Raw genomic sequence first — 14,075 nt, forward strand, 5'->3', positions numbered from 1 at the left:
AGTAAACATTCTCTCGGCTGAGCCACCCTCCTGCTCTCAGGCTTTTGTGTGTCTATATGAGTGTTGTAATTAGTTAACTAACCTTTTAAAAAGCTGACTGGGACTCTGAGAGTGCAACCAGTCAAGCAAGCTTCTCTTCAGTAGAACTGGTATTGCAAATTCATTCTACAACTGCACAAAGAACATCTTACCATTATTTCATCCTTAATTTCTCTCAACTATGTTTTGATGTTTTCAGTATATGAACTGCTCACATCTGTAGATTTATCCCTAAGTAGTCCTTTTGAAATTATAAGTCAAATTCTACATTAAATTTTCAAAATTCAGAATGCTACAGTTATATAGAAACATAGTTGAGTTTTATACCTTGAACTGGTATCTCCAATCACATATAACTGTTTTCTTTGTTTTACTAGCTAGATCATACATATCATCTGTAAATACCGAGTCACACTTTCTGTTCTAGATGACTTTATTCTGTTCCTTGCCTTACTGAACTGCCTACAGTCAGCAATGTTCAACACTGGTGAATGTTAACCAAAAGCAGATCTCAGGAAGAAAACAGGAGTCAGTTGTTTATGACAAAGCATTATGTCAGCTGTTGGTTTTTCTATGATATCCTTTATGAAATTAAGGAGAATAGGCTCAGAATTAGGACCTGAGTTTGGTTCTCAGAACCACCTTGGGCAGCTTACAACTGTCTGTAACACCTACTCCAGGGGGATCTGAAGCCTCTAGCTTCTGTAGGCACCTGCATTCATGTGCACATACCCCTTCACATATATACAAATAATTAAGAATAAAAATAAAATCATTTTTAAAACTTTAAAAAAAAATTAAGTGCACGCCTTTTTAGTGGGGAGGTTGTGGGACTGAACACAGGATCTTGTGGATGGTAAGCATGCATTCTACCCCTAACCAGCACACTGTGCTCTAGGGGTTTTCTATCCCTAATGGGCTGAGACAGTTTAACCAGCATTTTCATTCTAGAGTCTATAAAAATGACTTTTAGGTTCCAGCTCATTAATAAAGTAAAGTATAATAACTATTAGATGTTAATCCAACCTTGAATTCCTAAAATAACCATTTGGTCACTACCAAATAATTTAAATAGGGTTAGACCCTTCAAAAGTCACACTGAAATTTGACTGACCCTGTGGCAGTGTTGGATGCTGGATCCCATGAAGTTACTAGGTTAAGAGAGGTAATTGTTTTACAGGAGTGGATTCATTCTCCAGGCCCCTTCTCATGGCTTGCCTTTTCGGCTCAGCTTGCCTACCCTTCCATTCTTCTGATGACATAGGATATAGCATGAAGTTCTCACCATGTACCAGCACCATGCACCTGGACTTTGCCACCTCCAGAAGAATCACCCACCAACAAAAATCTCTACTTTTTGTATATCAGCCAGTCTTAGGCATTCTCAGCAACAGAAAATGGATTTAGGCAGCCAAAATATTTGTTAGAAGAAGTATATTCATAGATGATACTCCACTAGAGTTTTCTTTGTCTACATAGTTTTCTCTGTGCAGTTTTGATTTCAGGGCACTTCTCACTGCTTTGGATGGGAAGGTAAATCGTGTCTCTGTTACTCCATCTTAGTCAAAATATCTGCTACACAGCTACTGTCATTATCACATCCATCCCTCCTACCCAAGCAGCACCTACCATTACTATAGGGGAAACAGAATCCCAGGATGCCACGAGAAACAGTTACTGTTTCAAAAGCATGACATTAAATTTGAACCATGACAATAGGCACCTAAATCCACTTCACTAATCTTCCACTATGACCAAGCACTTCAGTAGTATTTAGCAGATTTTCTTTAAACACATAAATATCTCTTTAAAAATCATTAACAAGCCAGGCAGTGGTGGCGCATGCCTTTAATCCCAGCATTTGGGAGGCAGAGGCAGGTGGATTTCTGAGTTTGAGGCCAGCCTGGTCTACAGAGTGAGTTCCAGGACAACCAGGGCTACACAGAGAAACCGTGTCTTGAAAAAAGAAAAAAAAAAATCGTGACAAAAAAGTCTGCAGAAGGGACACAGAGTGTGACCAGGGCCCATATTTATCCCTGTGGTAACTATTAAAGAAAAAGACACTGTGCTTTCTTACACTTTAGGACCTATTAACTACAGAACACACTGAAAAATATACCTTTAAAAAAAGAAAATTTAATTCAGCTAGGAAGAGTTTCATAAGGATATTCTATGATCCTCAAAGACAAAATAATAACACTGATGATAAATATTATCATTTTAAAATTGTATCTTACCCAGAGAAATACACTATGAAATAGGCATTTCTATTCTATACAGACACTGACATTTGGACCACAACACTGAGAACCTCGCCTAAAGTCTGCCTCCCCTTATACAGACTGGCAAGTATCAGACAAGCCTCTGCAGCTCCAGAGGAAGCTCTGCAGTTTTGCATTTGGGCTTTTGTTTGTTTGTGTTTGGATTACAACACTGTCAGCCTTAAGAAGCAAGAAACTCTGCCAAGGGCCTTTGGAAACAAGGAAATTTCAACATCAGAGTCTAGCAGAGATCAGGCCAAGTAAATGCAAGCTGATCCTTGAGGATAACGTGACAAGTGGGACTTGCCAATGAGATCTGCTCTGCTTCCTTTCTAAGGCAAGGGTTCCCACTGGTAAACTAGCACAGTGCTTTGTCTAGATTTCTAATAATCTACAGTGGATGTGGTTCAGTTAGCTTGGACTACCAACTATTGGTGATGATGTGAAACGCCTCTTTAGAGTAAAACAAGAGAGAAAGAAATCCTAACAGTTATTCCAATTATTTTAATTAACTTTTTGAGCAGAGTAACTGAACCTACCTGTTTAAGACATTGCTAATGGTCAAATACCTACCCATTTCCCCTCATTTTAGCTATGGGACCTTGGAAATGTACAGCCTTGTAGCCTTGTGTACTTTCACCTATAAAGTGGAGGTGACAGTTTTACCTCTTCTGTGTCTGAGTTCTATCTGATACACAGACAACACAATTCCTGTGCCGGAGGCTTAGGAAGCATTGTGGAAGATAGGGTGGAAAATGCAAAGGAACAGGAAGTTTACTGTGGAATCATGTTGGCCAGAAATGTCAGAGAAGCCACACCCATGAAGTCTGACCAACACAGCTGCCTAAACATGACCTGACAAAGGATGACGTCAGTAGACACGTTAGTGAGGAACGGGAAAGCCCATGAGGCTTCAGCACGACAGAGAACTATAGACAACTTGGTGCTGAGGGGGAAAGACACACTCTCCTTCAGAGAAGAGCATTCCAACTGCTTAGTCAATAACCAAAGATTCAGCCCTGAAAACACACACATACAAATACATACAAGTAACATTATGTGAACTGAGCAGAGTATATTTATATAGACAATCATGTACATGCGCACATGTAACACACACACAAACCAATTAAAGAAAAAGAGGCCATGAATTTGGAAGAGAGCAGGGAGTTGGGGAACAATAGGGGCTTGAGGGAGGAAAAGGAAGAAGAAAATAATGTAATTATAAAATAATCTCAAAAAATTGAAAAATTATTAGAAATAAAACACAACAGAGATTTAACAACAAGATCCTTTAGAATAGCACCAGACACTTGGACGGCATTGTTTAAATGTTGTTATCAATAAGTTACTATTATTCCTATAGTTATAAATAGGGAAAAGTTACATAGAGAATTTTTGGAGATTCTTCAGTATAAAGAACAGCTGCAAATAACATAATAACAAGTTTAATGTCCCTCAATGCTTATTTAGTTAAAAACATGGTTTTATAATTCTAACACACCTATATTAATGTCCTAAAAATGGTATTAGAAAATGACATCAAGTATCTTCTGTAAGTATGCAAGTAGCTGTAAAACACCACCAGAAACAATCAGACACAATTTATTGAAATAAAGCAAATTAATCCATTATACAATACTAAGTATATACTATGTGCTCAGCAATGTACAATGTTCTTCTCAGGCTCCAAGCCTTAGAACTCTTAAAAGACTTAAAATATTATATGATTTCTAAAAAAGTACATGTTAGAATAGATAGAAAAGCAAAATGCAAGTATATGCCAGTGAGCACAGGAAGAAACGCTCTTAAAATTTTTTTTTACCTTTATTGTGTGTGTTTCTACGTATAAACATAAACATATCTGTGCATGCATCCACCTGTGCTACAGCATGCTCTGGGGATCAGAAATGCTTACAGTTGATTCTCCCCGGAAGGCAGGAACTCTCAAGTACCACTAAACTTGGTAAGCTCCACTGACAGACTAAGATTCTTTATATACATTTGATGCTGGCTTCAAAGGAAAGTTCAAATGTCTGGTATGCCACTTACAGGGGGTGTGAGCATGAGAGACGCAGCCATAACTTACTGTTGCTATTTTGGTGCTGAGGAAGTTCTGCCTTTCTTCATCTACCATAATTTCCTGTGCAGTTTTAAATAATTCAAGCATTTTAGGGATGTCACGGCCAACGGAATCTGGTTAGAAAAATCAGAAAAATCTAAAATTATTATCTAAACAAGTAGCAAAAATTAATGACTGAAATAAACACGAATCCTGTGTAAAGAAACACTGAATAAGCTGAGGCAGACAGATGTCAGAGTGGCCACTACGGCCCCACTTCTAGTTCATGGCCCTGGCTGCTCTTCTCCCACTGGGTGTGGATGAGGCCTGCAAAGTCTCGTTATATAACTCTACAGTGCCTGTCTTGGAGGAGACGCTTCCTTATTGGGTTTGAAGAAGCTATAAGGCTGTGTGCCAACATATGGAGTGGACAATAGACCAAGGAACTCCAAATCTAGCAAGAATAGCTGAAGCTAAATGTATACCATATACCATATACCAATACCATATACCATAATTATCTTGAAGCTTTTTAAATTTTCTTACTGAAAAATAAGGTTAATTTTCATACACCATATTTTAATCCGTGTTTCCCCTCCCTCATCTCTTCCCAGATCCTTCCCACCTCCCCACCTTTCCAACTCTAAACCCTCCCTCCCTCAATGTATCTCTCAGTATTTCTCTCTTTCTCCCTCTCTCACCTCCCTCCCAGCCCTCTCTCCCCCAAGAAAACAAACTGGCAAATAAAAAAGACAAACAAGGATTAAAACAAAAATAACTAACAAACACATACCAAAAAAAAAAAAAAAAAAAAAAAGAGCAGGAGAAATACGCACTTGCAGACACACACAAACACACACAGGGACCCCACCTGGTCTGTATTTGTACACGCCCTGTGCATGCTGCCACAGTATCTGTGAGTTATATGTCAGTACTTTTGTGTCTAGAAGACACTGTTTTCTTGGTATCATCCATCCCCTATGGCTCTTAAAATCCTTCTGCCTCCTCCTCTTCATAGTTCCTGAACCCTGAGTGGGACATTTCACAAACATCCCACTTAGAACTGAGTGTTCCAATGTCACTCACTCTCTATACTACCCAGCTATGGGTCTCAGTATTAGTTCCCATCTCCTGCTGGAGACACCGTCTCTGATGATGGCTGAATGAAACACAAATTTGTGGTAGAGCAGAATACTGTTAACAGTCATTTTATCTTTCCTTTTAACTCTTTCTGATTCTGTTTCATATATTTTGCGGCTCTGTCTGTAAATGAGTACGTCCTTTTATTATTATAGATTACCCAACTTTTCTCCAGTATCTGTTCTCATTTTAAAGATCTATTTTTGCCTGGCACTAACATAGCCAATGACATTCTCTTACTCTTATTTGTTTTCATGGTTTATAATTATTGTGTATTTGTGTATTCAAAGTGTCACTGTATAAAGAGCCTGCTCTCTCCCTATCTCATGCATTGTGTTTTGGTTGGGGTGTGCAGTCCATTTCCAACTGACATGTTTTTTACTAGTTCATCATGTCTGCTCCTCTGCTCCTCCTATCCAGCCACTTTTTGTCTTACACAAAGAAAACCATGTCTTTTTTATCCCACTATTTAGATTTAAGCCATGTGCCTTTTAATCATTCACCTTGTTTGAAATCACAAACTACTTCATGTTAACATGAATATGTACAGATCATCTTTTTTCCTTGGCCATTGTTACTTTGTGATGAGTGTCATGCTAAAACCTGGTTTACTTCCTGTATATTTGTATTTAGAACAATATCCACTATGCTACTTATGACCAAAACTAGAGAATCATTCCAGATTCCTTTACACTTCATATTTACACTGATTCTTCAACATCCCTCAACAACCTTCTCCTGTCTTCACTACCATTGCAAATGTATTCTTTCCCCTTTTATCCGGACTACCACAGCCTTCACAATGTTCTCCACGTAAGTTTCTACATCCTTATGTGCATCCCATGACTTACATGCTCCCAGAGTATTCATCCTAATAAGAAAACTATATTTCATAGTTCTGAACATCATTTTCAATGGTTCTCATCTACATGGAGGACAAAATCTAATCTCTGTGGAATGGTACAGAAAACCCACTGTCTATCACTATCTAACCCAATATCTGATAACACTCCGTGTCCCAGTGGCAGAAAGCGCTTAGAACTTCCTAAATACACTGACTCTTGCTTGACTTCTCTACGTTAGTGAAGCTGTTGCTACTGCCTAGAATGTAGACCACGCGTTAGGAAAGCAAATACCTATTCATGATTAACTTCTCACAACTGTTCTCTTGTTTACGTAAGTTAGAAGTAGTTACTCAGCCCCATAAATATGTTGTGTATTTCCCAGTACCCACAGCATTTTAATGCTTAAGTTTATTCTTCTGTCATTTTTGTCAATATGTATTTTCTTAAAAATGTGAACTGACCTTTAATCTTTCAATTTTCAGAACATAGTTGACACTCAATAATTACACACTTATTTTACAAGCAGCCCATACAACAGAACTGGCATATGGAAGCATGTGTAAGCTCCCGTAAAGCAATCATGCAAATGAATAACCACTTTTAGGAATCTTAGCAAAGTGGTCTACGCATAGTATAAACTTTTTGTCTGCCTAATTTGTTCTAAACTCTGCTTACATTATCAAAAAAAAAAAAAAAGAAGAATTATTCGGCATTTGCTAACACGAAACACATTTTGTAGATAAGAATTAATGGTTCTCAGTGATTTGCTGTCTCCATTTGCTTGTTACGAAGTTCACTTAAGGTCACCATAATGTACAAAGCCAAGGCTGAGGAGCTCTCTATTACTCTCTCCTGTTTTTCGGCAGGACAGACATCAGGACGCTATGCTTCCAATCGATCTACCAACACCCACTTGCTCTCCCTCTCCTTCCTGTGTTTTACTCTCTTCTCCTTTCCTCCTCGCCTTTCTCCCTCAAATGCTCTCTACTATGTCCATAAGAAGTGCGATTCAGTCCTTCTCACTAAAGTATCTTTTCTTTTCTCCCTTCTCCAGAGAAACATAGAAACAAGGAAGCAAACAAGCAAGGAAGTCAGGGGGAAGAAAAAAAGCTAGGAAAGAAGGGAAGAAGGAAGTGAGCTAGAATTCAACATGCTTAAGTTTAGGAAATTGTGAAAACTAAGAACTGACATTTGAATGTAGAGGAAACACAGATCAGCGAGTACAACTGGGAGCACTGTTTTAGGGAACTGTGGCAGAGGTGGCTGGAAGTAAAAATGTTTGGTAAGGAAGTGGAGGAAACAACCAACTGAGTGCATTTGTATCTCAAGACTGGTGTAAAGACAAAGAACTAAGACTACACAACCAGGACAGGTCGCCCACACAACGGCCGGAATGGCAGGTGAGTGCTCCCTGCCTGCTGGACGAATCTGAGGTGACGGAGTGCTGAAGTTAGCTGCATAAAGTGCAATTTCTAGTTCCATAATATTAAAGGCTTGTTCTCCCTCAGTGTTCAAGTCATCACCACATCCAGTCAGGCACACACCAGATGTTCAATTAGCATAGACACAATTATTTTTTAAAATGTATAAATTATACTTAATCTGTGGTTCAGTCAAGTTATTAAGTCTGTATCTTCTTTCAACCGAATCCTGCATTAAATAGTCATTACCTATACAAACATTTTAGAGTGAATATCCTGGGCCATATGCTATGATAAAATTAAGTATCTTTAATAGTAAGAATTGAATGCATATTGCAGACAGACACAAAAACAAACAAACAAACAAACAAATCCAAAGACCCAAGAAAGTAATGAATTCAGCATGTGCATTTGTGGAAAACAGCACAGCAATCTCTAGGGCTAAAATAAAGAAACCGAACTTCACAGGAGTATTATCCACAAGACACTCATAATTAATCCACTATTATAAGGGTACCTACTTGTTCATGGATTTGTTAACAAACAAATAGTTTTTAAACTAGTGGGGGGGTGGGGGTGGGGGCTGGAAGTAGAGACTTGGTTTGCACTTTTCCTTCAGTAATACAAGTAATACTTGGGAGCACAGAATGTTCTTTCAAGATCTGAAGAGTACTTAAAGTTTTCCGTATCGTTAGCATTTATAAGTCTTACCCATGATACAGGAGCCACCGCTTTACAAAAAGCAGACACAGAAGATCCCTGGAGCTCCCTGCCCAGTCAGCCTAGCCAGGTTAGTGACAGACATGGCTCCAAACCTAAGGGGAGAGTGACAAGGAAGACACCAGACATCTCCCTCTGGCTTCCACATGTATGCACATATATGTACTCACACATTTCAACATATGTGCACATGAACACACACACATCACATTAAAGGAAACATGTCTACAGAGCTCTTGGAGAGGTGAAGGGCCAGCGAAACGTAGCCAAATTCCTTTGAAGCAAGTTTTAAATATTTTTCATGAAAAGGAGAGAGACAGACAGACAGACAGACAGACAGACTGAGAAACCAAGCCAAACAGGAAACAGGAATCTGGAAATGTGAAATTGCCTATAGTTATATAAGAAATTAAACTAAAACATGCTATGAAATGTGCATACTGGATCTAGCTGAGATGGCCACACCCACTCCAGTTAGTAAAACTGAGGCACGATGGGAACCGACGAGCTCAGTTGTAGTGTCTGGTTCTCATTGTAGCTTCTTAGTTTCTATTTTACCTTAATGCATTTTGTTGGATCTAGGGGGAAGCAAACATTCTAAAAAGAGAATCAAAGCAATCTCTAAAAATGCACAATACAAGTTCCATCTGTTCTCATGCACATCTGGTGTGTTCTGTTTGAACATTCTGACAGGCTGAGTTTGTTTTCATGCCTAAAGAACACAAATGTTTTGCTAGTTCTGTTGAACAGACCGTGTGCAGCTGAAAGAAATGTTAGTGAAGGGGGCCTTATCATTCTCCCAGGTGCCTTGTTAAAGCACCTTTGGGGGAGGGGTCACACACACTAAGGACACCCATGGCAGGTGGAAGGTATGGTTCATTATGAACGTAGAAATAAAGTAAATCCCACTGAAAAAAAAAAACACTTTAACAAGAAACTTGCCATTTGGAATAAAGAAGTTATTTGAACACCTTCTTAGACTTAACCACAACAGGGGTGCTAATGAAAAGTGTAACAGAGAAGGAACCAAGTGGGTTCTAGAGGAGAGCAGCAAAGGCGGAGCAGTACAGCACTTAGTGCCTGACAGACAGCTGAGCTGGACAGCAGCAGCCAGTGGTCAAGCAGGCACAGGCAGGAGCAGGCGGGCGCAGGCAGGCGCAGGTGGGCACTAGCAGACACAGGTGGGCACTATTGGACACAGGGCACCAGCAGACACAGGTGGACACCAACAGACACAGGTGGACACCAGCAGACACAGGTGGGTACCAGCAGACACAGATGGGCACCAGCAGACACAGGTGGGCACTGTGAGCCTCACCTGTCACTGCTTCCATTAACACCGCTGGCTACGACTTGAGCTTAATTAGAAATCAAATTTGGAAATATTTTCTCTAGGTTGAACAGCAAATCTCCCTTTTTTCCCTAATAATATTCAATTTCAGGCCTGACTTAGGAAAAATGTGAATCTGACTCCATAACAACAAAGGCAGCTATGATGGAAATCTCTATCAAAAATGCTGAGTCCCACCCACAACTAAAACCAATGTGACTTAATGCAGGCTTCAAAAATAACAAAACCATAGTACATACAATAAAAGTCCCTTTGAATCATTCTTAGTTAGACTATGAGTGAATATCTTAATAGCTAGTATGTATGAAAAATTTTAGTTAATCGTTTTTCTTTATCTCTACTAGTGTTGAAATTTGAAAAAAAACTAAAACATTTTAAAGTCCTTGTTTTATTTGCAGTACCTAATAGAAAACACACCAGACACTTAGAAGCGCCTACAGCAGTTGGACCTGTTCTGTGTGTGTGCTTGTTCAAGTGCGCCTGCCTCATTAAGGACACCACTGTGTGTCATAGGAGCGCACAGGGCAAGCCTCTCTCCCTCTCAGCCACCTCCTTCCTTTTCAGTCAGAAGTCCTGTCCTTAACACTGGCTCTCCCGGGTCTCACCACACAGAACTGACTGACTTTGAACACTGCCCCTATACATCTCCTGTCCTTGCAGTCTAACTGGGCTCCCTACTCCCATTCCAGTCCAAACCAGTATGTCACCCTAGAGAACAACTGATGTCACATCACACCTTCCACCACCTGAGTGATTCATGCTAACTAGACAGTAAGTCCAATCTCATTAACTCCTAATTCAAAGACTTCCTCAAAATGGCATCAATCCTCCCCAACATCAGTTCCCATTATTCACTTCCCTATCAATGTGGCGCCAAAGGGACCTGACCGACACTTCCTGGAGCCAGCCCATCCTTTCTAGCCTACTTCAGGGCTGTGTTGATATATTCTTTCTACTTAGGTCTCAGTAAGTCCATCTGACTATACTGGAATACCTTAACATCACCTCATTTGTGATGCACTGCTAAGGTCCCCACCTAGATTATAAGCAGTCCCTGGTCAATACCCACAGAATTTAAGAACTGATCAATCTGTATCTCTCATTTTATAGCACGGCATTTATGCAACAACATTACTTCTCTCACTATACTTCTTTTTTGTTGTTAGGTTTTTTGTTTGTTTGTTTGTTAGAGACAGGGTTTCTCTGCGTTAACAGTCCTGGCTGTCCTGGAATTCACTTTGTAGACGAGGTTCACCTCAAACTCACAGAGATCTGCCTGCCTCTGCCTCCTAAGTGCTGGGATTTAAGGTATATGCCACCGCTACCCAGCTCCTCTTGTATTTGTTAAGAAGGATGTACTCATAAAGAAAAATTCTACTAATCAGAAATACTTTTAGAGCCAAGCACTCATATATAGGTATTTATGTAGAAGCTGAATTTCTTAAATGAGTATATACATTGTATTGATAAAGAAATATAGAAGTTAACAAAATGTCATAATGACAATGGTCTTAGCTGGTATTGTGTTCCAATAATATACAGCTGAATTACACTCCAGCAATATCAATGCCAAAGAGGAAAATAAAAAATATATATCCTCACAACGTCCATCTCAAATATCAGGCATAACATTTGGTGGACAAACATTAGCAGCTTGGGTTTTTACAAACAAAGGTATAAAGAGAGTTGCTGATAACATTGAAAGAAGAAAAATTCCTCCTTACTTCTAGTAGCCTTTGGAAATCTTTTTTTCAGTTTCTTCTTTAAAGGGTTAAGTTCACCCATCACTTCTGGGACAGCTACATAAAAGTCCACAACAACCTCATCATCCAAGATCTAAACACCAGAGGAAAAATACACAAAAATTTACCATTTTAGACATAAGCAATTTCATCATGATTAAAAAAGGAACTATTATGCATACTTTTCTTCAAATACAGAATTATATCAATACAGTTACCAGTTTCAAAAAATATCAGAAGCAAAACACTTTGTTATATTTTAAAAATAGCTAATGTATTTTTAAACAAAATTAATGGTTTTAATTCTGCTGTGAGATTATGCTAGGCAAAATGCAGTTATAAGGTAGAACACATCAATGTGCCCAACTTACACAAACCTCCCAAAGCAGAATTCGTGTCTGCTAAAGCTCACGAGAAACATTTCTCATTAGATCACAAGCAGAACAGCTCCTAGTTGCCAAGTTCACTAGCAGCCACTAACTTTCTAAACTTAGTGAATCAAGAGAACTCAATTTAGCATTATTTTCACAAAGATCTGAGTTAAAAGTCTCCTGTTACCAATAACTAAAACCAAAAGGACAAAGATGAGCCCACTCTACAGCTTATCAGAGAAACACTATTCTGATTCTAAGACCAAAGGACTGATATTCAGGCTTTATTAGATTTGTTGATAAATCCAGGCTGGTGCCCAAAATAATTATTATACCACCATACCATACTCCACTTAAAATTTTAATTGATGACAAAGTAAAGCAACTTTTTAAAACAAAATATTACAAATCTTTCACCAGTAACAACTATTTTTTTTTTTTTACATAAAACCTTACCCATCCAAAGCCTTGGTTGGGGTTAATGAATTCAGAAAAATTGAACTCTGGAAATATTAGGCTATATTCTGGGATTTTATCTTCATGTTACTAGTGTTTCTTTGAATAACATTCTGTGCCCCTCTTAAAAATAATGGCATGTAAAGTAAAAACGTATGTGTTGTGAATTCTGCACATATTTTATACAGTTTACCTCATCCAATCCTTCAAGGCAGGTATTAAAATTAACGAAATATTTCAGATGAGGAACCTAGGGCCTCATGAGAAGGAGCCAGCATGTGTCTCCTAAGAGAAGCGCTAGCATCCAAACATAGGCAGTGGGATTCTAGGACCAGGGTCCCCATCTCCAAGAACATGGAGGAAACAAAGATAACTTTGAAATGCCAAAGAATTATATGTAAGGCTTTCATTAACAGGCTTCCTAAAACTAATTCTACAACATGTTCCTTTAAGTTAAAAACTATCTGTGAATGCCGCACTACAATTTACCTTAGGAACACATCTTAGAATAACACAAATCAGTAGATACAAATTATGCTTTTACAGACAAGAAAAACCATTGCATTCAAATCTCTCTGAGCCAAATATATGTGTGACATTTCAAAATGAAATAAATTTAATAACTAAATTAAGATCTTAGAAATGATTCAAAGTTCAGTAAGCATAGCCTACTTTAGTTTCTTTCTTTTTAAAAAATATTTTATTTTTATTTTTTATGGTTATGAGTGTTTTGCTTGCATGTAAGTCTATGTACCACATGCATTCCTGGTGCCCATGGAGACCAGAAGAAGGCATAGGATTCTCTAGAACTGAAGTTACAGAAGGTTATGAGTCACCATGTGGATGCTAAAAACTGAACCTGAGTCCTCACTCAAGTTACAGAAGGTTATGACCCACCATATGGGTGCTGGGAACTGAACCTGGGTCCTTTACAAGAGCAGCTAGTAGTCTTAACTGCTGAGCCATTTCTCCAGCTAAATGCTAAGGGGGACAGGGTACTAACTTAGGAAAGCAGGAACAGGGGCTTGGAGTATTATTGGTCTTAGAACACTTGCTTACCTGGGTAAGGCCCTGGGTTCAACCTCCAGTATTGCAATAAATGAGTAAATCTAAATGTAAAGGAATGTGCTTGAAAATCGACAGCCATTGTATTACCTGAAAACTCTGTTTTGAACTTACCTCATAACCTGAATATCTACTTCCTATAAATATCAAGGAAAGGTTTCCCACATGTGATGGAAGACCCTCCTGGTTAAGATAACTAACTAACCCAAGCAGAACTGTCTCTAATACACTCAGCACTGGGACTCCTAAAAGACAATCATGTACCTATAACAGTTATATACCAGAAGTCACCATTACATTTCCTTATTTGACTTTCTCTTTCCAGGGCTTCCTTTAGGAACAAAAGGGTTGTGCACCACACTCTCCCCCACTGCTTTACTCCTTGAGAATGTCACTTCTGGACACCGGCTGCAGGACTGGTTTGGCATCGGGAGGAAGTTGGTGAAAGGCGGCAGCACACACACTCGCTGAGGTTAGTTTTCTGGCTGCAGAGACCAAGCCCCACCATGTTCAGATTCCCAAGTGCCTACAGTATATTTACTCTTTATCAACTAAAACGCTGTTAGTACTTTTTAAAGAATTAAAATGATATGCCAGAAAGA

The 14,075-nt window shown here is 38.9% G+C and overlaps 1 protein-coding gene and 1 long non-coding RNA gene across 6 annotated transcripts in view; one reads left to right on the forward strand and one right to left on the reverse strand.

Annotated features, from left to right (window-relative positions):
* Mrpl1 (mitochondrial ribosomal protein L1) overlaps positions 1-14,075 on the reverse strand; it is a 106,858-nt gene that overhangs the window by 70,989 nt on the left and 21,794 nt on the right. For all 5 annotated transcript variants that reach the window (XM_076926460.1, XM_076926464.1, XM_076926461.1 and 2 more), the window contains 2 exons: positions 11,564-11,675; positions 4,390-4,496 (listed from right to left, as the gene is read on the reverse strand). In XM_076926460.1, the coding sequence (XP_076782575.1) occupies positions 4,390-4,496; positions 11,564-11,675 (219 nt within the window). The remainder of the gene's footprint in view (positions 1-4,389; positions 4,497-11,563; positions 11,676-14,075) is intronic.
* The window catches only part of LOC143439840 (uncharacterized), a 38,785-nt gene that overhangs the window by 3,114 nt on the left and 21,596 nt on the right, over positions 1-14,075 (forward strand). The window contains exon 2 of the long non-coding RNA XR_013107866.1: positions 13,799-13,945. This is a non-coding gene — a long non-coding RNA (uncharacterized LOC143439840). The remainder of the gene's footprint in view (positions 1-13,798; positions 13,946-14,075) is intronic.

This window comes from Arvicanthis niloticus, chromosome 27 (assembly GCF_011762505.2).
Source record: "Arvicanthis niloticus isolate mArvNil1 chromosome 27, mArvNil1.pat.X, whole genome shotgun sequence".
NCBI classification, from domain to species: Eukaryota; Metazoa; Chordata; class Mammalia; order Rodentia; family Muridae; genus Arvicanthis; species Arvicanthis niloticus.